The 25600-nt window shown below is 46.3% G+C and overlaps 1 protein-coding gene and 1 non-coding gene across 2 annotated transcripts in view; both read left to right on the top strand.

The window, feature by feature from the left end:
• The window catches only part of PRPF39 (pre-mRNA processing factor 39), a 55509-nt gene extending 30295 nt beyond the window's left edge, over positions 1–25214 (top strand). The window contains exons 8-14 of the mRNA XM_053307959.1: positions 5509–5673; positions 5994–6120; positions 8026–8294; positions 10838–11022; positions 11498–11572; positions 23890–24010; positions 24450–25214. Of these exons, the coding sequence (XP_053163934.1) occupies positions 5509–5673; positions 5994–6120; positions 8026–8294; positions 10838–11022; positions 11498–11572; positions 23890–24010; positions 24450–24506 (999 nt within the window). The 3' untranslated portion in view covers positions 24507–25214. The remainder of the gene's footprint in view (positions 1–5508; positions 5674–5993; positions 6121–8025; positions 8295–10837; positions 11023–11497; positions 11573–23889; positions 24011–24449) is intronic.
• Positions 8342–8425, top strand: LOC128341393 (small nucleolar RNA SNORD127). The gene has a single exon (XR_008314397.1). It is a non-coding gene; the product is annotated as a small nucleolar RNA SNORD127 (small nucleolar RNA).
• Positions 25215–25600: the final 386 nt, after the last annotated feature.

Genomic DNA, 25600 nt, shown 5'->3' with positions numbered 1-25600 from the left:
TGGTTGCCAATGAAGACAGATATAGTGGGCATAACGGAAATGTGGTGGAATGGTGAGAACTAATGGAACATGGTTATTCCTGGATACAAACTCAAGTGGGTGACAAAATGGCAAATGCGGTTCATTGTCAGCAAGTATAAAGTGATGCACATTGAAGCAAAAACAACAACAACAAAACACCCACCCAGTTTCACATGCACACTGATGGAGTCTGAGCTGTCAATGACTGACCAGGAGAGAGATCTTGGGGTTGTGGTGGACAGCTTGTTGAAAGTGTCGACTCCATGAGCAGCAGCTGTGAAAATGGAAAATTGCATGCTAGGGATCACTGGAAAGGGGATTGAAAATAACATTTCTAATATTATGATGCCTTTATACAAATCTATGGTGAGACCACATTTGGAATACTGTGTAAAGTTCTGATCACCGTATCTTATGGAGGACATTGTAGAACTGGAACAGGTGCAGATGAGGGCAACCAAGATGATTAGGGGCCTGGAGCAGTGTGTTTATGAGGCAAGGTTACTTCATGTGGGGCTTTTTATTTTCGAAAAGAGGCGATGACGGGGAGACAGGATTGATATGTATAAAACTATGCATGGAGTAGAGAGAGTGGACAGAGAAATTTTTCTCCCTCTCTCACAACAACCAGAAACTGAAGACCAGAAATTTAGGACCGAATAGAAGAAGTACTTTTTCCACACCATGCATAATTACTCTAGGGGATTCTCTGCCATGGGATGTGGTGATGACCATTAACTTGGATGGCTTTAAAAGAGACTTAGACAGAGTCATGGAGGACAGGGCTATCAATGGCTACTAGTCTGGTGGCCATAGGCCACCCCCAACTTCAGAGGCAAGATGCTTCTAAATACAATTTTCAGAGGAGCAACAGCAAGAGAGAGGGACATGCTCTCACCTTTTTCCTGTGGGCTTCTCAGAGGCATCTGGTGGGCCACTATGAAACAGGATGCTGGACTAGATAGGCCTTGGACGTGATCCAGCAGAGCCTGATCCTGCCCCTTTGGAATAAGTTCATGGCTTACTTCAGAAGCATGTCATACAGGAAGTCACCCGACAGTTCCACCACATCTTCTACTCCAGGTACTTCTCAGTGCCAAAACGGGACGGCAGCATGAGACCCATTCTGCATCTCAGGGGCTTCAATTGGTTTGTTTGTTACCAACATTTTTGTATAGTTGCCATCCATATAATCCTCTCGCTTCTTCCACAAGGGGCTTGATTCACCTCCCTTTATCTCCAAGACGCATACTTCCACATATCTATTCACTCACTCATCACAAGTACCTACACTTCAAAGTGGGGCATCATGTTTACCAGTACACCATGTTCCCCTTTGGGCTAGCCTCCGTGCCTCTGATCTTTACAAAAATCATGGCAGTAATGGCAGCTTTCCTGCTTCTTCAGGGGATCCAACTCTACCCATACATCCATGACTGGTTACTCATGGCCTGTTCAGAAAATCTACTCAGACACCATATACACACTGCCTTAGCCCAGGTTAAAAAATTAGGCCTTCAGTGTCAACCACAAAAAACCTCAGCTCCGTCCCTCCAAACAAATAGACTTCATATGCATTTACCTGAATGCCCATTTCTCTGTTGCCTATCTGCCACCAAACCGTATTGCGGACATCATGTCTGCTGCCATTCCACTCTCCTTGGCTCATCACACAACCGCATTCCAAGTTCAGCATGCTCTTGGCCTCATGACTACCACCACCTCCATCCTTCCGTACAGCAGGCTACACATCCAGGTCATCCAGGTGTGGTTCTTAAATGTTTTCTCCCCAGCCACAGACAGGCAATCAAAGAAACTCACAATCCTGCCTACAGTCTCCGAAGCAGCCCTGTGGTGTACAAACTTGGACCATCTGATGACCAGATGCCCTTTCACAGGTGACCCTTTGTGATATGCACTGGCTGGGCTGCCCACTGCAGTGCCCACACTGTTTCAGGAGTCTGGTCAGACACTGACAAGGTCCACCATATAAATTACCTAGAGCTGCTGGCTGTTTTTCTTGTTCTCCAGAAATTCCGCAACCTGCTGCAGAACAAGTACATCGTGGTCTTCACTGGCCACACCACTGCAGCTGCTTATATCAGCTGACAGGGTGGCATGAGATAAGAACATAAACATAAGATCAGCCCTGCTGGATCAGGCCCAAGAATGCCCATCTAGTCCCACATCCTGTTTCACACAGTGGCCCGCCAGTTGAGGGCATGACCTCTCTCCTGCTGTTATCTCCCTGCAACTGGTATTCAGAGGCATCCTGAATAGATTCAGATCCAGGGCACTCCTCCAATTGAGACTAGAGCTCTGGAACTGGTGCATAACCAATGACATTTTCCTGAAAGCTACCCATATCCCATGGCAAGAGAACATTGCCGATTCCCTCAGCAGGCAGAAATATCCCTCTTATGAATGGCAGTTACACCCAGATGTTGTCCGTGACCTTTTCCAACAATGGGGCACAGTGGCCATCAGTGCATTTGTGGATGTTCAGAACTGCCACTGCTAATGCTTCTTCAGTCATGCTGGCGTGGGTCCAGGCTCCGAATGGGATGCTCTCCTATCAGATTGATTGGAGAAACACATCTACGCTTTTCCCTATTCCTAGTTCTCCCTATTCCTAGTTCCCCCTATTCTGTTCTCGCGAGTTCTTCAGAAAATCCAAATGGACCAGCTGCAATGCATTTTGGTCACACCGTGGCGGCCCCGCCAGCTGTGGTTCACCACCCTCATGTCAGTAGCAAGAAGAACTCACCTCCACCTCCCTTGTCGACCAGACCTGCTGTTACTTCCGGGATCAAATATCATGTATCTGAACCATTTGGTGCTCTCCCTCTACTGTGGCATCTGATCCTACACAACCCATACTGATTGTCCATCCACAACATGCTTAAATGCTCCATACACTGCACCTACAAGTGAAATGGAAATGGTTTGTGGAATACAGTATGCCAAAAAGCTGTACATTGATCTTCTGCACTCTTCAGTGGATGACTTCCTGATTTACCTGCTCGAGCTTGATCAAACAGGTTTGTCCATCTCCTCCCTGAAGGTGCAAGCTGCAGCTATCTCGTCACACCATGTTACTGGCTCTTTTTAAAAATTCCCTGTTAAATATTTTTCAAGGGTTTAGATTGTTTATTTGCTCCAGTTCTCAAGTTTGTGCCCTCCTGGGACTTATCCTTAGTCCTAGACATGTTAACCACTAAGCCTTTTGAACCCATTGCTACCATGGACTTACATTTTACTTACCTTCGAAACAGCTTTCTTGGTAGCAGTCACTTTGGCCCACTAAGTGAGCTTAGAGCCCTCCGTGTGTACCCACCTTTCCTGGTTTTCCACAAGGACAGGGTTTCTCCTACACCAGACATAACCACCTTGCCTAAGGTAGTCTCACAATTCCATGTGTCTCAGGAAATCTGTCTTCCAGTACTCTTCCCCAACCCCCGGTCCCTGAAAGAGCGGAAGTGGCATACCTGGATGACTGCAGGGCCTTAGCCTTCTATGTTCATAGGACGAAGGGTTTTAGAAAGTCTAATGCCCTATTCATCTGCTACAGAGATCCATGCAAGGGCCTATAGGCCTTCTCCCATAGCCTTTCTGCCTGGGTATGTTCCGCCATCAAACTATGTTACCAATTGGTCAAGAGACCCTTACCTGCTTTGGTTCATGCTCATTCCACAAGATCTGTAGCGATCTCTTGAAGGTTCCAGGGATAATCTGTGCACAGGCACAAATCCCATATGTGTGAATGCACAGAAGACCACTTGAAGAAACATTACTAAATATAAGCAACCTGTTCTTCAGGTATGGCTGTTCAGAGCAGGAGACACAGATACTGAGGGGGGATCTATTTCTAGGTGGCCATGTTAGCTTGTTGGTTATCGTGTTAAACCAGAACAGTATCTAGGTTGTTGGCTTTTGGAAATCACTTGATTCTGTTTTTCTCAGAACACATAAGAGCCCTGTAGGATCAACAGATTGGTCCCCTTTCCTACAGTGGCCAGCCAGGTGCTCACAGGGAGCTTGCAAACAGGGCATGAAGGAACACACACACCCTTAGGAACATAGGAAGCTGCTGTATACTGAGTCAGACCATTGGTCTATCTAGCTCAGTATTGTCTACACAGACTGGCAGCGGCTTCTCCAAGGTTGCAGGCAGGAATCTCTTTCAGCGCTATCTTGGAGAAGCCAGAGAGGGAACTTGAAACCTTCTGCTCTTCCCAGAGCAGCTCCATCCCCTGAGGGGAATATCTTACAGTGCTCATACTTCTACTCTCCCATTATGCAACCAGGGTGGACCCTGCTTTGCTAGGGGGACAACTCATGCTTGCTACCACAAGACCATCTCTCCTCTCCAACCCTTCTGGCCCATCCCCAGCAATATAGAACAAAGTAGAGAGTAGGAGTAAACAGAAGCATTCTTATTGGAGGGCAGTGAGAAGTAGGACTCACCCCCCTGTATTGGGATTGGTGCTATTTAACTTGTTCATAAAATGTCTGGTAATTTTGTCGTGTCCCTTGTCTGGTTTCTAAATTTGGAGACTGGCTCCTAGATTCATAGCAAATTTGTTAACGCCTGTCATGATTGAATATAATGGTGAACCATGAAGTGGCCACATTTGCTTATGACACCTAACTATTCGGAGTGGTAAAAATCCATGCAGACAGAAGAGTTCCAAAAGAATCTCTTCAAACTTCATGAATGGGCAACAAAATGGCAAATGAACTTCAATGTAAGTGCAAACTGATGCACATTATCAGTGGAACATCCTAACTTCATAAACACTGATGAGGTCTGAAGGTCAAATTCTATGCTAGGGATTAATAGGAAAGGGCAAAAAATCGATGGCCACTACCATAAGAGAAGGACTGTTGCCTTCATGTCTTGCTTGCGGACTTCTTCACCTCTTGAATGAGACTTGGTCTTATTCAGCAGGGCTCTTCTTGCGTTTTTGTTGGATTGAGCCAGCAGTTGAATTAGAGCATAGCAAACTTGAGAGCTACAGTGTTCTTCATTGGGCCCTGGAGTTCTGTGTCTGACCTTGATCGAAGCCTTATACCATTACACTTGGTCAACTGTTCTTGAAAATGCAGTTCAGAGGAGACTACAGGAGTGTTCACACATTCATCCATGTGGAAATGAAGGGAGAACAGTGTAGTGTTTGTAGGCACTTGCCTGAATTTGCATGTTCTCATCTGACAGAGCTTATATAAGCTGTTCTGTGAAGGCTTTGTAAATGAGTTCAGATGAATGTGTGGGAATGGAACCAGTGGGTGCGATCCTGCTCACAAATTCATTTCAAAACGAATGTGTTAACAGTCTTTGTGTTAATTGGATTATAAGTAGGCCTTGCCTGGAAATGGCAGAGTTCACGTTTCTCCTGTTCTTCGGGAACAAAATGGGAAATGAAGTCTTTCAGTGCCTTTGTGGAATTGACATATTTACATTCCCTTGACAACTGTCTATTTCAGATCAAACGACCTTATTTTCATGTTAAACCTCTGGAGAAAACCCAGCTGAAGAACTGGAAGGAGTACTTGGACTTTGAGATTGAGAATGGTACTCACGAGCGAGTGGTGGTCCTCTTTGAGCGCTGTGTGATCTCCTGTGCCCTCTATGAGGAGTTCTGGATCAAGGTATGGGGCGTTTCCTCCCAGGAACAGCTCTTACCCTTTGCAAACATTGATCAGTGACTAACCTTCTGTACTCTTGTTTGAATGTTGTTCATGTATAACTATATCTGTTGCATTAGGAGATGGTCTGCTTGCAACCAGATTTGACAGCTGCATATGCCAACTTCGTTGCCTCTCTTCGTCCTTCCTTACAGAAACTAGTCTAATGGTTCAATAAAGGTGCTGAATGGGTTTAAACACAAGAATTTTATAGTTCTCTCAAGTATTTAGCAACCCAGAGTAAGCTGTGAATTCTTTAGTCTCTGTTCTGTCTTCAAATGCAGTATGCCAAGTACATGGAGAACCACAGCATTGAAGGGGTGAGGCATGTCTACAGCCGGGCCTGCACGATACACCTCTCGAAGAAGCCAATGGTGCACTTGCTCTGGGCTGCTTTTGAAGAACAGCAAGGTGAGGAGTGGGCATTGGGCACATCTGGTTCTCTTAAAGGTACAGGGGTAAGAAAAACTGCTCTTCTCAAGGAAACAAAATGACAATTGCTGGCTGTTGAGCACTCTGTTCCTAAGTAGAGAAAGAACTGACCTCAAAAAATGAATTACTTACATTCATTCATTCATTTGATTTCTATACTGCCCTTCCAAAAATGGCTCAGGGCAGTTTACACAGAGAAATAATAAATAAATAAGATGAATCCTTGCCCCCAAAGGGCTCACAATCTAAAAAGAAACAGATAGACACCAGCAACAGTCACTGGAATACAGTCACTGTATTCAGTACACTGTATTCTCTGTATACAGTCACTGGAATACACATGCAGATCTCCACCTACCACTGTTTAGACCTTACGGCAACCCTGAAAACTACTTAATTCCCTATGGCAAGCTCATCAGGGGGCCACTTAGGTTCAAGAGGGTGAAGGACTGAAGAGGGTGAAGGAAGAGGGTGAAGATATGCTCATGGATTACTCATATTTACAGATCTCCTTAAACAGAATTTTCAGAGACATCTTCAAGGCTGTGGTCTTCTGTTTGGGGTAGTAGTTGTTAACTCAGCCCACAGGCCATATCTGCCTCAAGAAGCACTGGAGGATAAAAGGGGTTATATCTCCAAGTCAGCCTCATGGTCTGCTTCACGAAATGCTGTTTAACTTGAAATTCCTGACTCGCAGCAGTTCTCTAGGGTCTCACAAAGAGCCGTTTCCCAATATTTCTAGCCGAGATTCTTTAATTGCAGAGGTACTGTTTAAAATCCAAGGCCTCATCGCTGCAGAGCAGTGGGAACTCCACTACTCATCTGAAGCCTTGGCTTGCAGACTATTCTAACTTCGTTGCTTATCTGAATATGGTTCAAAGCTTGACTGAAGGAAGGATAGATCATGCAAAAAATGAATTTTTGACAAGATTTCTGGGGGTGGAGCTAGCAGAAAATTGTGGATGATGGTGTAGTACAGTGATCATTGTGTGGCTCCTGACTTGCCTCCCCTCCCCCCTGATGACGGGGCGTGCGTGCTCCCCTACACTTTCTGTACAGCGACAGGAAGTGGGAAAGACAGGTAAGTGCCTGGCCAGCACCTTCAGTGTGTGCCTCCCCACCCCCGGCCACTGTGGTGCATGCTGCTGGACCAGGCACAGGCCTGCAGCAGAAGGGGTGGGTCCCTTGGCGGCAACAGGATAAACACACCCCGGCAGCAGCAGGATGGGCACTCCCCAGCGGCCCTGCCGCCTAAACAGTGAAGATCACTGTGTTTCTTCTGAAATTCAGAATCTGTTCCAGCACAATGCAAATTTTGTACATAGATGTTTAGTTTATTTATTTATATGTTTATATATTTATATTTAAATTTAATTTAATTTAATTTATATTTAATTTTAATTTAATTTATATACTGCCCTTCCAAAAATAGCTCAGGGCGTTTTATTGGCTTGGCTTACTAGCCAGCTATGTTTTGTGGCTGCTGCCAGTCCCTCCCTACTCCCTGAGTTCTCAAGAAGAGTCTCCTGTCATCTTTAAATCTCAGCACAAATAAGAACGCCTGCCTCTCTCCCTACCTGTGCCAAAGTGCTTGGGAAGAAACAGGCATATCTGATTTACACTGGGGTGTGGAGAAGTCTCTCCTGTTGCTTGGAAGATGTTCCTCCTGTTCTTTAACTTCTGGGAAGGATATTTCTGTTCTACTTGGCTGGCAGTGGTGACTTGGTGAACCTATCTCCACAGTCATAAAAACTAGGAAGGGGAAAAAAGAAAAGCTGATGCAGGACAGGTTGTGCAGGAGGGCCCTGAAACTTTGCTTCCAGAGTCTATTCAGCTTTGGAAAATGGTGCAACAACCTGGACACACATTCTCTCCCGCTTTTAGGGAATATCAATGAAGCCCGAAGAATTCTGAAGACCTTTGAAGAGAACGTTTCTGGTCTGGCCATGATCCGCTTGCGGAGAGTGAGTTTAGAACGACGGCATGGGAACATGGAGGAGGCCGAGCACTTGCTCCAGGAAGCTGTGAAGAATGCCAAGTCCAGCTATGAAGCCTCATTCTTTGCTGTCAAGCTTGCTCGGCATCTTTTCAAAATCCAGAAGAACCTCCTGAAAGCCAGGAAAGTGCTCTTGGACGCCATTGACAGAGACAGGGTATGCATTTCCTTGAACATCCCTTTCCTGACTGAGGGGTTTGTGGTTGGCAACTGTGATGACTCCTTTTAACTCTGCAATGCACACCATTGTGAAATGGAGACACTAGTCCCTCTAAACTGATGTTGCCTGGCTTGTGTTCCCATGATAGTATCTCCCCCTGCCCTCCCCCCCCCAGTCTTTAGACTTCCCTAACTTGGCATGGCAGCCACCTAATAACACAGCGGGGAAATGCTTAAATGAGCAGAACATTGCTGGTTCGAATCCCCAATGGTCTGTTTCCCCGACTATGGGAAACACCTATATTGGGCAGCAGCGATATAGGAAGATGCTGAAAGGCATCATCTCATACTGTGCGGGAGGAGGCAATGGTAAATCCCTCCTGTATTCTACCAAAGAAAATCACAGGGCTATGTGGGCGCCAGGAGTTGGAATTGACTTGACGGCACACTTCACCTTTAACTTGGCATGGCAAGCAGCTGCCACAAGAAATGTGAAGATGCCAGATCCTAGTGGTAGACTTGGCCAGAAGTGCATGATCACACTTGCCTTCAGTACTCTGGGCGTTGATTTGTGGAAGAATTCTAACCTCATAAATGGGATAGGACCCCCAAAGTTACTCAAATTGTGGCAGAACACACACACACACACACACACACACACACACACACACACACACACACACACAGTTCTGAAAGTCAGTCTAAGGTGACTCTGTTATTCTGTGTACTTAAAATCCCTGCATTGCAGCAGGAGTACAATAGAAATCTGCATAGATTGCGGAGTGTGTCAATATATTTAGGTATTTTCCTCTAAAGCAGGGCTTCCCAAACCCTTTGGTACTATGACCCTCTAGAATAACATACCCCCACCCCTATGTGTAAAGCTGCTGTCTGTCATCCTGACTTATGATGTGTAGACTAGAGATGGGTTGCTGAGAGTCAAGCAATGTGTTTGCTGTCTAGCAGAGCACTCCCAGAGTATTTCTAGAGTGTGGGTAAGCTCTGGAAAATATTTACGTTCTTGCACAAGAGTGGAAGAGAACCACCGCACTTGGGAAGCACGGCAGACCAGTGCAGGGCTAGTGCTTCACTGATGTTAGGCGCACACATACTTTGTTAGTCAGAATGTCAGCCACTGGTTTTAAAGATAAATAAAGCACATTTATCTTTTAAATAAGGATAAGCATGCTTGCTTTTACTTTGTGTTTCAAACCTGGGCCAATCTAATTTCAGGCTCCGAATTATTTTCAGAGGTTTTTGCTCTTTATAGCAGCAACTGCTGAAAACTCTGATTCAGACAAGTAGGAATCCAGCCTAATAGGTAGGATGCCTCTGAATAGCAGGCGAGATGGTATGCCCTCAACTCCTTCCTCTAGGCTTCCCGTGGCATCTGGTGGGACACTGTGTGAAACGGGCTGCTGGACCTAGATGGGCCTTGAGCCTGATCCAGCCGGGCTGTTCTTATGAGCAGAGAGTCAGTATTTTTGTAGCTGTCTTGCTTAATTCTTTGTACTCTGCTTGCACACTTAACTAGAAATTGAGAAAGATTTCCAATTAAAGTGTAAGGTGAAGAGCTGCTCCGACTCCTCTGAGGCATGGGGAAGCTGGCAGGGGGACAGGAGTTGAAAACCATCCGAATCCTCTGCTGCTCACAAAGCCAAGGCACTTCTTTAGGGGACTCTCTCCTGGCCCGTCAGCCAAAGAAGTGCCACTGCTGTGAGCAGAGCCAAATAGTTGTTGTCTTCTGTTTCCATCTGCCTCCCATCATCCCTGACTCTCCCCACACCTTGGGCATGTTGGGTAAGGCCCTTGCCTTCCTGACAGTTCCCTCTTGAGTTGTTTGGGACTCCGTGGGGTGGGTCCCAATCCCCAGCTTGATAACCCCTGATCTAAAGCGATGAGAGCTAGAATGGTGCTTTTGACAGAAGGAAGTTGAGATGAATAGGATTCTGCTTAAGCTGCTAGACACCTGTTGGAATTGCTATTGAGTGTATTATCACTCATGCAGGTCTCTGCGGCCTTGAGGCCAGATGCATCTCCCTTAGCTTCAGCTGGCTACTAGGATGTGTGTGTGAACTTCTCTGTATTCTGTTCCAAGATTTGTTTCTTTATCCCACCAAGAGGTGGAGATCCATTTCCCCCTGTTCAGAACAGCACAGTAAGCTGAATAGTTGAGCTGGTGCAGATTCCTGAAGGAGAGAGGAAGACTGAGTTTTAGGGATTCCTTGTTTTCTGTGTCTTCTCCTTTTTTGAGAATATTGTGGTCGTGGCCACCTGGGCCATCTCATTTTCTTTGGCAGAGGCAACTAGTTTGCAGATGTGTTGCATATTGAAAATATTCTTAATGCAGCTCCTAGGAAGAGGGGACCCATCCAAAGCATGAGCTCCATTGCTGACTTGCTCTTACTATTGAGAAACCTCATCCTGCTATTTCAACCAGTGCCCACCTTGTCATAGTTGGGGATCCATTTGTGATAAGTAACCTTGTGCTATATTGATTGTGAAAGTAGCAGTCTGCTGAATCTTTGTTTTTGTGCATAGGATAATCCGAAACTGTATCTCAACCTGCTGGAAATAGAATATAATGGAGACCTGAAACAGAACGAAGAGAACATCATTGCCTGTTTTGACAAAGCTATCAGTGGTACATTGGCAGTAAAAATGAGAATCATATTTTCTCAGCGAAAGGTGGAATTCCTTGAAGATTTTGGCCTGGATGTGAACAAGTGAGATTTTATATGCTCTTATCCTAGCAGTAATCAGGGAATCAGTTATTGCTTGAGCTGGTGTTAAACATTCATCTGAGACATCTAGACCACAAACAAAGGTCAGGATGACTGATAGAGACCATTTTTCCTAGACTTCTCTTCTGCCTCATCAAGCCTGCAGCTTTGGGCTGAAATTCTGATCCTGGATGTAAATAGGATTTAAAAAAAAAAAAAATTAGTAGAGGATTTTGCTACCTCAGAATGAGCCACAAAGCAGCTTAGCTTTCATTTGTTTCTGGGTCATAACTGTGACTGTAGATACATGTATGTTATGTTCCAATTTCATACCATGTGTGAGAGAGGGAGGTGCTAAATGTGGGAGCAGAGGCAGCTTGCAAGCCATAAAAGCAGATGAGCTCGGCCTGTAGCTGAAGTTGACACTGACAATTGGGAAGATCTGATCTGTGGCTGCTGCTTTTTTTCTTTTTCACAGGCTTTTAGATGCCTATGAAGAGCATCAAGCCCTTTTGAAGGAACAAGAGTCACTAAAAAGGAAAGCAGAAAATGGGTAGGGATGCCTTTTCTTCAGCTAAGATTCCTTGTTGATGTACACGTTGATGTTGTCTTAAAGATCTAGAGGTAGTCAACCTATGTCTTTGTTGTACCACTTCAGGTTACATGTCTTGTTGAGAACTGACTTAAGAACATAAGAACAGCCCTGCTGGATCAGGCCCAAGGCCCATCTAGTCCAGCATCCTGTTTCACGCAGTGGCCCACCAAGAAGCTGCCTTATATTAAGTCAGACCCTTAGTCCATTTAGACCCTTGGTCTACACTAACTGGCAGCAGCTCTCCAGGGTTTCAGGCAGGAGTCTTTCCCAGCCCTACCTGGCTATGCCAGGGAGTGATCCTGGGGCCTTCTGCATACAGGCAGATGCTCTTCCACTGAGCCATGGCAAAACTAGGCCAAAGTTTGAGTACTTCAGCAAACCTAGACTGGAATGTCCCCAAGCACATAAGATCTTGAGTTATCTTAACAATCAGAAATGTTTTGGTACTTCATTTAGTAGTCCCTGAGAACCCAGCTCTGATTTTAACGTTATGTTCTTGTTCCTTTCATGTGAAACATAAGAAACAAAAGAACCTTGAAACATGCAGGTCAATTTTTAAATTTTTAAAATTTATTTTACATTGTATATCCCGCTCTTCCTCCAGGGAGCCCAGAGCGGTGTACTACATACTTAAGTTTCTCCTCACAACAACCCTGTGAAGTAGGTTAGGCTGAGAGAGAAGAGACTGGCCCAGAGTCACCCAGCAAGTATCATGGCTGAACTCGGGTCTCCCCAGTCCTAGTCCAGCATTCTAGCCACTACACCATGCTGGCTCTCTAATGTCCAGAGATCATGGGGAGTAAAGACTTTGAGTTCAGGATGTTCTGATTTTAGCTGCTTAACGTTCCCCCAAGTTCTTCAGCTGTGAAAGCCTTAAAGCTGCCTTTGGTATTTAAGGGCTTGATTAAATGTGTATGCTGCCCTTTTGATTAGCAAGCTTCCAAGGCAGCTCACAACAATCCAAAACAACCTCCAGTGCAATTCAGACTCAAAAAATTACAGATTAACATTGGGAGAACAGTAAAAAAACCCCAACCCAAACCCAGACAGTAAAATGAGGGGAATTAGGGGAAGGGAAATCCCTCCCATAAAATGAGCTATAAGCTATCTAATGACACAGTGGGGAAATGACTTGACTAGAAAGCCAGAGGTTGCTGGTTCGAATCCCCACTGGTATGTTTCCTAGACTGTGGGAAACACCTGTATCGGGCAGCAGCGTTCTTCGACATGGTCTCTGTCTTCTACACAAATGGGCTATGCGCCTTCGCAGAGACCTCGTTGGAATCTAACAAGCTCAATTCTCCTGCTTTGGGCGGGAACCCCACCCCCAGCCGCTATATGCGGCTGCGCCACTCCTCATCCCCTCAGTCTTTCTTTGTCCGCACTTCAGTGAAGGTAGTGGAGTTTGCAGCTCACCAATGAATAGGATCAAGATATTCTCTTGTTGTTTTTCTTCTTGCTTCTTTGGGTTTTTTTAATTATTGTTTTCCTCATTTCTTTCTGCAATAGCATTTTTCGTTCATTGCGATTTAGTTTTGCTGGTCTTTTCCCTATTTTGGAGCTCCGATCCCAGCCGGGATGGAGCATGGTGGCCTGCTGGCCTTCGGCATGCATGCCGGGAAAGACAAACTTAAAAATTATTATTTCTTGTTTACACAGTCAGACAGGTGTTATTGACTGGTTTGTTTTATCCAGACATCGAGTCCTTCCCAAGGACCTGGGATGGCTGAATTTTATTGTCAATTGTTATAGATATCGTCGCAGAATATAGGCTGTTCCCAGTAAAGTTGCTTTTTGTAATTGTCTGGTGGTGATTTCTGTGGCCCCGATGGTGTTGAGGTGCTCTTCAAGGTCTTTTGGAATTGCACCCAGGGCGCCAATTACCACTGGGATTATTTGGGTCTTTTTCTGCCACAGCCTTTCAATTTCAATTTGTAGATCTTTGTATTTGGTGGTTTTTTCTATTTCTTTTTCTTCTATTCTGCTATCACCTGGTATTGCTATGTCGATTATTTTGACTTGTTTTTCTTTCTTCTCGACTACAGTGATATCTGGTGTATTGTGTGGCAGATGTTTGTCTGTTTGTAGTCGGAAGTCCCATAATATTTTTACATCTTCATTTTCTTCAACTTTTTCAATTCTATGGTCCCACCAATCTTTGGCTACAGGTAGCTTGTATTTTTGGTAGATGTTCCAGTGTATCATCCCTGCTACCTTGTCATGCCTTTGTTTGTAGTCAGTCTGTGCGATCTTTTTACAACAGCTGATTAGGTGGTCCACTGTTTCATCTGTTTCTTTACAAAGGCGGCACTTGCTGTTTGTTGTGGATTTTTCTACTTTTGCTCTTATTGCATTTGTTCTTAGTGCCTGTTCTTGTGCAGCCGGTATTAAACCCTCTGTTTCTTTCTTCAAGTGGCCGTTCTTAAGCCATTGCCAGGTCTTGGTGATGTCTGATTTTCCACTTATATTGTGCAAATATTGACCATGCAGGGGCTTCTTTTTCCATTTTTCTGCTCGGTTCTTGACTTGTTCTTCCTTGTAGGCCTGCTTTGTTTGATTGGTGTTGAATAGTTTCTTGTTCTTGACCATTTGAAGTGCATCTTCTTCACCTTGATATATTCTTCAAGGCCTCTTTTCTCCTCCTCTGCTGTTTGATGGACTTGCAGCATTCCTCTTCCACCTGAGCTGCGAGGGAGGTATAGCCTATCTACATCACTGCAGGGGTGCAGAGCATGATTGATGGTCATGATTTTCCTGGTCTTACGATCCAGCGTCTCTAGCTCTGCCTGGGTCCAGTCTATTATTCCTGCAGTGTATCTGATAACAGGTATAGCCCAGGTGTTTATGGCTTGTATGGTGTTCCCGCCATTGAGTTTGGACTTGAGGATTTTTCTAACTCTCCTGATGTATTCACTTCCAATTTTTCTTTTAACTTCAGTGTGTGCGATGTTGTCAGCCTGAAGAATGCCCAAGTATTTGTAATGTTCTTTCTCTTCCAGGTTCTTGATGTTGCTTCCATTGGGCAGTTCTATTCCTTCTGTTTTTCTTATTTTCCCTCTGTTCATTATTAATGCAGCACACTTGTCTAGTCCAAACTCCATTGCTATATCGCTACTGAATATACGGACAGTGTTTAGCAGTGATTCGATTTCTGACTGGGACTTTCCATACTACTACTACTACTACTACTACTACTACTACTATTATTATTATTATTATTATTATTATTATTATTATTATTATTATTATTATTTCAATTTCTATACCGCCCTTCCAAAAATAGCTCAAGGCGGTTTACAAAGAGAAACAATAAATAAATAAGATGGCTCCCTGTCCCCAAAGGGCTCACATTCTAAAACGAAACATAAGATAGACACCAGCAACACTCACTGGAAGTACTGTGCTGTGGGTGGATAGGGCCTGTTACTCTCCCCCTGTTAAATAAAGAGAATCACCACGGTTAAAGGTGCCTCTTTGCCCAGTTAGCAGGGGTTTGCACTTGCTGTGGATCTAAGATCCCTTCCCCCAATACTCATACCAAGTGTATGATGGACTGCAAGTGCAGTGGTGCTTGCCCTAAGTTTGATTCTGTCCAATTAAAATTTTTATGTAAAATGCAGATTTTCAGCTTGGAAAGTAAAGTTTCCTGCCCAGTTACCCATGTTCTTCAACACGGTCTCTGTCTTCTACACAAATGGGCTATGCACCTGCGCAGAGACCTCGATGGAATCTTAACAAGCTCAGTTCTTCTGCTTTGGGCGGTTGAACCACTCCTCATCTCCTCAGTCTTTCTTTGTCTGCTCTTCAGTGAGCATTGTGGAGTCTACAGCTCAGTAACAAGTAGGATCCAACTATCCCCTTCTTGTTTTTCTCCCTGCTTTTGAGTTCTTTCTTACTCTTTCATTATTTCTACGCGTAGTAGCATTTTTTGTTCTTTGCGTTTTGTTTTTTGTGGGATTCCCCCTCCTTTGGAGCTCCTATCCTGGCTGGGACAGAAAGTGGTGCCGGCCGGCCTTTGGCGTTTATGCCAGGCACGATGTATTCGCTGTGGATCTAAGATCCCTTACCCCAATACCATACCGAGTGTTTCTTGTGCCTGGGGGAATCCAACGTTGTCGAGACCTGTCTTCATTGCCAGAAGTTCACATAGCAGGCTCGCAAAAATAGGGCTTCTCGCCTGCGCACAGCCCTGTGGGATCTGGCTCTCCGGTCATCAAAAGCCTTGTCTCTGAAACGGTAAAAGAAGATGGCCTCATCGGGACAATCAGAGCGTAAGGTATCTGCTCCCGCTGAATCCAAAGTCCTGGCCTTGGTATCGGCACCCTCGGCCACTATACCATCAATGTCTTTGAGTGAGCCCACGTGCTCAAAGACTGTTCTCAGCGTCCACGGTACCTAGGTCCTCTACAGATCTGCCTGGATTGGTACCAAAGTTGAAAAAGAAGCTGAAGCTGCATCGAGACTTGCCCACGGGTCGTCATCTTCCTCCTATCCCTAAAAAGAGGGCGGAAGCGGTTCCAGTGTCGGAGGCACCTGTTTCCAAGAAGGCTAAGGTGGCATTGGATCGTACGATGGAAAGTACGGTTATACTGCCTTGGGATTGTTTTAATGAAAGGTGGTATAACCGCCTTGGGATGGTATATAAATGTAACAATAAAAAGCAATAAATAAACATTCATCAAAGTGGCCTAGCTTGCCAGTGACGATGGAAGCCCTCAACGTGACCAGCAATTGTAATAGGTCCAGTAGAGAGCCTTAGATGGCGACGGAGAAGCTCCATCCTTCTTTGGAGGAGGCATATTCTCCGACCAGGCCTGCAGCAGATGCTCCTTGGATGCCTAGGCGACAGTCGCCCCATCGGGGCTTACAGGAACATGTTCCGCTTAGAGACAGAAATACCCATTGCAGGTTGGAGGAGCGTTACTCAGCATACAGACAGGAGTGGTCCTGGGATTGCCGTGATCAAACTTATCAAGATCGATATCGAACATCAGAGTATCCCTCCCCTTTGCGCGCAGTTGACCTTTCGTATGGTGCATGGAGCCGTGATGCTGAGCTATCGGTACCAAGGGGACTACCGATCTGAGTACTCTGACTATGCTCATCCGCGATATGGGTCCTGTTTATTCAGAGGATCTCACGTATGAGAAGTACTTGATGATGAAGGTTTGGCGAGAACTCCCTTCGCATCCGGAAGGGAGGCTGCGTTCCCGCTCACCTCAGCACTCCCCAAGAGACCATATTGTCGCGAACCACCCCCTTCGGCGCCAGTGATGCCCCAAACTGCTTCGATACCGAACGCTCAAGATGACAACCTGGGCTTCCCCTCGGAGTCGATGCCCGTGGCACAAGACTCTTTGGCTCCTCTGGAGCCCAGTTATGAGAGCGATGATAGCTCTCAAGATTCAGAGGCCGTTTCTCTGGGATTGTTCCTGCTCAATGTCCAGTCGGATGTCCAGTCGATCGATGTCCAGTCGATCTCCCCATCAGAAGACCTAGAACTGTATACAGCGTATGTGACACGAATGGCTTCCGCCTTGGGGGTGAAACTGGGTAATCAACAGAAAGGAGAGCTAGACCTGCTGTTCAGCCTCATTGATACCGAGGCCAAGGTACCAGCCACTCTGCCCCTAAATTCAGCATTGCTGAAAGTCATAAAAGGTCATTGGAAGAAGCCATTGGTGCTCTCCCAGGCCAACAGGCGTCTGGAAAGTTTTTATCTGGTGCAATTGGGTGAGGATATGTCCTTTTTGAAAAATCACCCTACCCCAAATTCAATAGTCATAGAGGCATCCCTGCAAAGAATCAGAGGCCATGGCCAGTCGGCACCAAGTGATAAAGAGGGCAGAAAGTTAGACTCTTTTGGGAGGCGACTATACTCTGCCTCAGCACTTCATCTAAGGGTGGCAAATTACCAAGCTTATAATGCCCAATAAAATCATTTTTTATGGGAGAAGATAAGCCCGTTTCTGGATCCCCTCCCGCAAGATAAGAGAGATCTAGCCAAGACATTTGCCAGAGAGGCCATTCAGTGGCCAAACGAGAACTTTATTCTGCCCGCCATTCAGTGGAATGTGCGGCTGAAGTGATGGCCACGTTGGTGGCACTCAGAAGGCACGCATGGTTGCAGTCATTGGGATTGCACTATGAGGCCCGAACTAGGATGAAGGACTTGCCCTTCAAAGGCTCTAGCCTATTTTCTGAGCAAATGGACGATATGCTACAAAAGGTGCAAATGTTGATGAGCACAGCACGTTCCATGTCTTATGCTTCGCCTACCAGTAAACCGCAGAGGACGGCCAAGTGGTTGCCCTACCGATCCTGAAAGGTTCCTTCCCAGCAACAATCGCCTTCGGAGCGGTCCTTTCGTTGCACTAAGTTCCAACCGAGACACAGACCAGGAGGACAGCCCAGTAAGCTGGCTTTCCAAAAACAGCGCCCGGGTATTCTCTAGAAGAAATAATGACTCGGTGCTCTACAGCAGGGATTCTCAACATGTGGGTCCCCAGATGTTATTGGACTTCAACTCCCATAATCCCCAGCCCCAGTGGCCTTTGGTTGGGAATTATGGGAGTTGAAGTCCAATTACATCTGGGGACCCACACGTTGAGAATCCCTGCTCTACAGGATTCGCCTGACTCCATTCTTGGCAAGCTGGGACAAAGTGACTACGGACCAATGGGTCCTCATGATCATACATCTCTGGGCTATGCCCTGGAGTTTTGTGGGACACGGCTGGTGTCTGGGGTTGTGGTGACTCCTTGCACCCCGGAGTTCGTGCAGGAGGTTGCTGCCCTCCTTGAAAAGGACACGATCGAGTGAGTCATCAACCTCGATAGCCTTGGGTTCTACTCCCAGTACTTTCTGGTTCCAAAGCCAGATGATGGCCAGCACCCTATACTAGACCTCAGGGTTCTGAACAGGCATTTGGTATACAAAAGGTTCCAGATATTGACGGTCTCGACCATTATGTTTGTCCTGGACAAAGGCATGTGGATGGTATATCTCTGGACTTAAAAGATGCGTACTACAACATGTCAATCCAGCTGCAGCATTGATGCTTCCTGCGTTTTCAAATCGGGGGGATCCCGTCAATTCAAGGCCCTGCCGTTCAACCTTACGACCGCACCGAGGATCTTTACCAAATGTTTGGCCCCAGTGGCGTCGTTTCTGCGTGAGCAGAATTGGCTGATTGTCGCCTGCACCAGGAGGGCTGTTCTGGACGCCGTCAAGATTATGGTGGACGCTGCAGGAGCTGGGTTTCCAGATAAACTTGAAAAAGTCCCAGTTAGAACTCTCCCGTCGAATTCAGTTCATTGGGCTGATATTCGTCATGACCTTGGAGAAGGTTCTCCTTCCTATGGGCCGTATAATTACTCTCCAGAGGTTGGCAGCCGCTTTCCTAGCTGGTGGTCCACAGACCATGTACTCCATGCTGTGCCTGTTGGGACACATGGCATCCAGTATGTACGTTCTGCCTCAAGCATGTCTGCAGATGCGCAACACTCAGAGGTGGTTTGGGGATGTGTTCGATCCCCTTCGGGATCCGGCGCATCTTGAGTGCACACACCCTCCTTGGGTATGGGCGATGGCGGAATGGTGGACGGAATTGTGGCACTTGGGGATCGGTACTCCCTTTCAAGGCCCTTGAACCAGCTGGGTGGTCACGATGGACGCTTCAGAGCTCAGTTGAGGAGCACACCTGGATGGGCTTTGTCTGTTGAAAATGGCCAACAGCTCAAGGTAATTGATGTGCCTGGACCCTTCCTCGGGAGACCAATGCCTGATGGGCTTCGCCTGAGTAGGCATTGGTCTCCAGAGGAAGGGTCCAGGCACATCAATTACCTGGAGCTGTTGGCCATTTTCAACACTCTCAAAGGCTTTCTGCCCGATTGGGGGTCATTCGGTGTTGATACAAACGGACAACACAACAGCAAAAGCCTACGTCAATCGACAGGTTGGCACGTCCGCAAGGAGCCTGCTGTTACTAGCCTTGGATCCATGGCATTGGTGTGTGGCACATGCAGTGTCATCTCAGGCAGTTCACATCCAGGGTGTGTTGAATGTCCAGGCAGACACTCTGAGCAGGATGACAGTGGTCTCACACAAGTGGGCACTGCGTCAGGGTGTTCTGAGGGATGTGTTCGTGACATGGGGGGTTCCAGCTCTGGACCTGTTTACTACTCGGGACAATGCGCAGTGTGCCCTCTACTGTTCCAGGGGCGGGCAGGGCGAGGGTTCTCTGGGTGATGCCTTGGTCATGTCCTGGACGGGCCCTCTCCTGTACTTGTTCGTTCCGTTTCCTCCTATCCCGAGGGTCCTGTGCAAACAGGGTGGTGGCCCAGGAGGCCTTGGTTTTTTGTTTTGGTTTCCAACCTTGCTGTGCTTGGCGGTGGACCGGAGATGCCTACCTGCCTTGCCAGACCTGCTGTCTCAGGAACAGGGATGGTTGCTACACCCGGACATTCGGTCCCTTCATCTGACTGCATGGTGGGTCCTGCCAACTTCCCATTAAGACTTATGGAAGTGTTGGAGGCTGCTAGAAAGCAGTCCACACGGAAGTCGTATGATCACAAGTGGACTTGTTTCACTTCCCAACATGGATTTGATGCATTTAATCCATCTGTACAAAATGTATGTTACTAACTATTGTCCCTTAAGGAATCTGGTTTGAAGATTTTGTCCCTTAAGGTGTATTTGGCTGCCATTGTGGTCCATTCCCCCTCTGACCGGGCTTCCTGGTTTAAAGACCCGGTAGTGAAGAGTTTCCTGAAGGGTTTAACGGACATGTTCTCAGACGATCCAGCTATGTCACCTGCTTGGGACCTGTCAGTAGTCTTGGCTGGTTTATTATGGCCGCTCTTTGAACCACTGGCTTCAATTGATCCCCGCCTTCTGACCTGGAAGGTCGCCTTTTTGGTGGCCATTACGTTGGACAGGTGGGTAAGTGAGTTACAGGCCTTAAGGGCTGACCAGCCGTACCTTCAGTTCCATAAGGACAAGGTTGTGCTCAGGACAGATGTCAAGTTCCTGCCCAAAGTGGTGTCCATGTTTCACCGTTTGTCTCCGCTCACTTTGCCCGTGTTTTTTCCAAATCCTTCATCAGATGCGGAAAGGAGGTTACACCGTTTAGATGTCCGAAGGGCCTTGACCTTCTACATTCAAAGGTCTTCTGAGTGGAGAAAATCTCCCTCCTTGTTTGTTCTCTATGATGGGCCTCGTAAAGGTCTACAGGTATCAGCCCAGTCCATGTCTAGGTGGATTGTTTCCACAATTGAGCTTTGTTATCAGTTGGCTCATAAACAGTTGTCTGCAACAGTTAAGGCACACTCTGTTAGGTCTGTGACGGCCTCTTTGGCCTTTGATCTTGTGGTCCCGTTGGACACTATATGTCAAACAGCTACTTGGGCTTCGCCCCATTCATTTATCCATCATTATGCAATTGATTCCAGGGCACGGAATGATGTTGTATTTGGCAGGAGTGTCCTGCAATCCATTTTCAGTTGATGTACTTGTTTCTGAAATAAAAAATTCTGGCTTCTGTTCTTCCCTCCTCCTTGGGTGCTGCTTGTTATGCGCCCATTTGTGTAGAAGACAGAGACCACGTTGAAGAACTACAGGTTATTCACCTGTAACTTTGGTTCTTCTAGTGGTCATTTGTACTTCTACACACCCTCCCCGCAAGGTTCACTGAAGCTGGATTCTGTGACTGAGGGGATGAAGAGTGGCACAGCCGCATATAGTGGCTGGGGGTGGAGTTCCTGCCCAAAGCAGGAGAATTGAGCTTGTTAGATTCTGAAGAGGTCTCTGCACAGGTGCATAGTCCATTTGAGTAGAAGTACAGATGACCACTAGAAGAACCAGAGTTACAGCTGAGTAACCTGTAGATATAGGAAGATGCTGAAAGGCATCATCTCACACTGCGCAGGAGACAATGGTAAACCCCTCCTGTAGTCTACCAAAGACAACCACAGGGTTCTGTGTTTGCCAGGAGTCAACATTTACTCAGTGGCACAACTCTACCTTTAGCTAAAATGAGCTAGATGGCAAGCTGGAATGTCTGAACAAATAAACACTGTGTTTCCTGGTGTCAGAAAGACATTGGATGTCGGTCCAGGTGAGCATCTGTGGGGAAGGGTCTTGCACACATGGGTTGCCATAACGATAAAAGCCTTCTTCCTGGTTACTACCTGTGCTGTTTCCAAAAGCAGGAAGTGATGGACACAACACTTGGGCAGGCTCGTGTGGGAGAAGGCAGTACGGTTCCATCCCATTGCCACTGTCTGATGGGAAAGCAAAAAGTCCATCTTTGCCTTAGCAAAGTAGTGAAGTGCTCTTGTTAACAGCTTTGGAGTGCTGGCAGAATGCCCCTAGACTGCCTTTGAGCTTGTGTGGGGAATTAGCGAGACCATAGTGGACAGTCTGTTACAGAATAAACTTGTGCAAAGTTTTGGTCTGGAAATAATGAAAAAGAAAGAGATATGGTACAGTCAGATGTATTTAGGGATTATTGAGGTACTGGAAAAAGAAAAGGTTGATTAGGCAAGGTGAGGAGGCAATAAAATATTAACTGCAAATTTAGAATCTCATGAGGAGGTGTTTTAGCTTAAGGTTTGAATTATTACAGAATCAGCTCAGGGCTGGCTAGAGAAAGGACCTGAAGAGCAGCTTTAGACTTTCCAGAAGTGATTGGGTCTCTAGGTTCAATTCTCTAGGGTGGCCCAGTGTGGGGTGCAGTTTGGGTCTGAAGACCGGTCCAAAGCGGAGGTTGGGATCGAAGCTGGAATCGAGACTGGAGCAAAAGCTGTAGCTGTTGGTGTAGCTAAAGCCAGAACACAACATTTGTTGACATTTGGGCTCGAAAGAGGCAAAATCGTGCCTTCAGGCCACACCCAGGCCACACCTCCTTGCTGTTGGGGCTGGCAAATTTCATATTGCTTGATTCAATCACCAGTAGGTGTGATCTTGATGAACAATAACGTGAAATGAGCAAAGTGTCTGGGCTTGAGTGAATGGGTGAGCTCAAGGCTTACCTGACACACCAGGAAGACCTTCCAGGTAGGGAGATGATGACTCTTTTGATCCCTTTAACAACTATTCTTTCTGGTCCGTTCCAGGCTGTTAGCATGGCGATAGTGGGGTGGGAGTGCTCAGCCTTATCCGAGTTCCTGTGAAGACGATGAGTGAAACTAATCTTTTATGCCAAAAGGGTTTTATTATTCGCTTGAGAAAGAGGCTCACTCCTTGACGTGCATCTCCTTGGCCAGCTTCCTTCTCTGAATAGAGGGGGGCCATAGGGTTACAGCTTTCAGTTGTTTGTTGTACTGGACTTGGGTTATGGTTGCCCCATGTTTGCTTGTGTTAAGTTGCCAACTTGAGAGTTTTGCCAAATATGGGCATGTGCGGAGTTCACAGTCCCGTGAGCTCATAGCCAAGCTGGAGACTGCAAGCCTGCAGTTCCAAATCACATCCTGTTTGTAGCCCCCAAGCAGGCTGTTCTAGCAACACACTTCTGGGCCATCGGAGGCTGCCCTCTGCTGAGTCAGGCTATTGTTCCATCTAGCCCACTACTGTTAACACGGACTCCCTAAGGCTCCAGGCAAGAGTCTTTCTCAGGCCTACCTGGAGATGCTGCCAGGGACCAAACCTGTGACCTCCTGCATACAAAGCAGATGCCCTTCCATAGAGCGGCACCCCTAGGTACAACCGTAGTTAACTTCAGAGGTGCAAATGCAAAATCTGGAAACAAGGCCTGGATTCCCCTCTTGGTCAGACAGATGTGGGAGGGAAAGCATGCTTGAGGTGTGTTTCATAGACTTACAAGCTGGAGATTCCTGTGGAAAGTGGGCAAAAGGGAGCAGTTGAGGCAATGGAATAGGGCTTAGGAGTCCTCCAAATTCATCACAATTAATGTAGAAGTTCTAAGAAGATGTGAGGATCCTTGGAGGATCATTATGTCTGACCCTGAGGCAGTGGTAGATTCTGGGCAACTGGCTCCCAGTTCACGGCTCTCTCCCTAGCATTGCAGTGCTAACCAGAGCAGGCGGTGGTGGCTGCTGCTACAAAAGACCAGCCCAGGCACAAGAGTTCTTGTGCTGCTGGCAGTGGGTTCAGCCTCAGCTGCCTGCAGTTCTCTCACCTGTCTTGTAATGCCCTGAGGAGTCAGCCTTTCCACGAAGCTCACCCAGGAACTTCTAGTGTCGGGATAGTCGTGGCAAATCACAGGGCCAAACTGAACTCTGTAGAATAGCAGCACCATGTATTCACTCTTGCAGCTGTGAGGAGCCGGATGAGAAGCGGGCCCACGGTGATGAGGCAGCTCTTGCGTCTGGCCAAATGATGGATGGAGACATGCAAGCAAATCAGGCTGCCTACAATTATAATGCCTGGTACCAAGTGAGTATCGGAGAGGGGTGTGTGTGGGTGGGTTTCAGATTAAACATTTAGAAGGCACCTTGCCTCTCTGACGTCTCCCCCTCACCAGATGAAGCCTCCATGCCATGTCGCAAATTTGTTTGTATCAGAGCACATGGGGGTGTGTGTGTGTGTGCGTGCGTGCGGCAGCCAGCATTCCTTGTATTGCAAAGGCAACAACCAGCCTCATTAGCCATGACTAAGTCCCATTAGTGATGACTAGCTGAAGTTCCATTTCGAAGGGATTGAGTCTGAATGCTGCCCTTCTTTTTGCTGTTAGTTTGTGGAAACACTTAAGTGCTTGACGTGAGTGGAACCTGCTGTTGACCTTTCTCTTTTGAGGAGTAATGGGGTTTATGGGTTGGCACAACTGTGGGATGTTTTCCTCTGCTAACATCTCTCCCATTTCCCCCCCATCTAGTACAACTACCCAAATGCATGGAATTATGGACAATATTATCAGTCCCCTTCAACTTGAGAAGAACAGTATGAACAGAAATGGGGTGTCAAGATGTTTTTGTTTTTCTACAAAAACCAACAGGGATGTGAACAAACTGTCATGTGAAATTTTGTCTTTTCTGCATGTGCAATGAGCTCACAGGGTACATGTGACAAACGTGTGTGTTGATATCTTTCTGTCCTTAGTTTGAGAGCCTCAATTATTTCCCTCCTACTGAAGTTATTAAAGTGTGCAGAATAATATTTTCAGTTAATATCACATTGGGAATGTTAATCTGCAAGTCCAGAACCTGTTTATAAAGCACTGGCCAAAGTTTGTCCCTAGTGATGATTTGAAGGTGGCTAGAACAGGCTTGCTCTGCCCCACAGCTGGGGCTTTCTCCTTGATTTTTTTTGGTTTCCCATCCCTCTACTGAAGTGAAATGTCCTTTGAACACTTCCAAAGTCCCATCCTCACCCCTATAAGTGTGTCTGTTTTGGCTTTATCAGTTTACAATTGCAGCATTTGAAAGCTGTGAAGTGATTTTTTGCAAAGATATTAAAGGGTGAAACTGCATAATGTATAGGGCATCCCTTTGGATTAATTAAAAAGTAACTAAAATGAAGTGTGTTGCTGGAACCATGCTGTGTTTGGGGTGAATTTTGTATTGAATTTTCTTGTACACGTTGAGAAATTTTTGTTTGGTTAAAATGTCTTTTGTAATAAAACCAAATTGTGTCAACTTTCCCCAAACAGTTATTTTTCTTGTGAGAGGTGCATGATCTCTTAAGCTCTGAGCTTCAATATAAATCTAAGGCATTACTGCCACTTTGAGGTAGCTCCTGCTTTAAGTGCACTGCTATGCAGCCATCTTGCTGTACAGCGCAGCTAAGACAATCCTGAAACACTCCATTTTTGGGAGGCATTTGACGCTCAAACCACTCTACATGTTCAAAAGGGCAAAAGCCATCTCTCCCCTCACCAAACTATAACCTTGTCTTGAACAGTGTAACATGGACATAACTCGAGATTAGAGGTGAGGGTAATCTCCCCCTTGTTCTGTAACTCTTATTTTGGGATCTGTCGCAGTTTATCAACTGCCAGAGGCCCTCTTCAGATGCTGTACACTCAAA

The sequence above is a fragment of the Hemicordylus capensis genome, chromosome 1 (assembly GCF_027244095.1).
Source record: "Hemicordylus capensis ecotype Gifberg chromosome 1, rHemCap1.1.pri, whole genome shotgun sequence".
Taxonomy (NCBI): domain Eukaryota; kingdom Metazoa; phylum Chordata; class Lepidosauria; order Squamata; family Cordylidae; genus Hemicordylus; species Hemicordylus capensis.
This window is presented reverse-complemented; position numbering and strand designations above follow the sequence as displayed.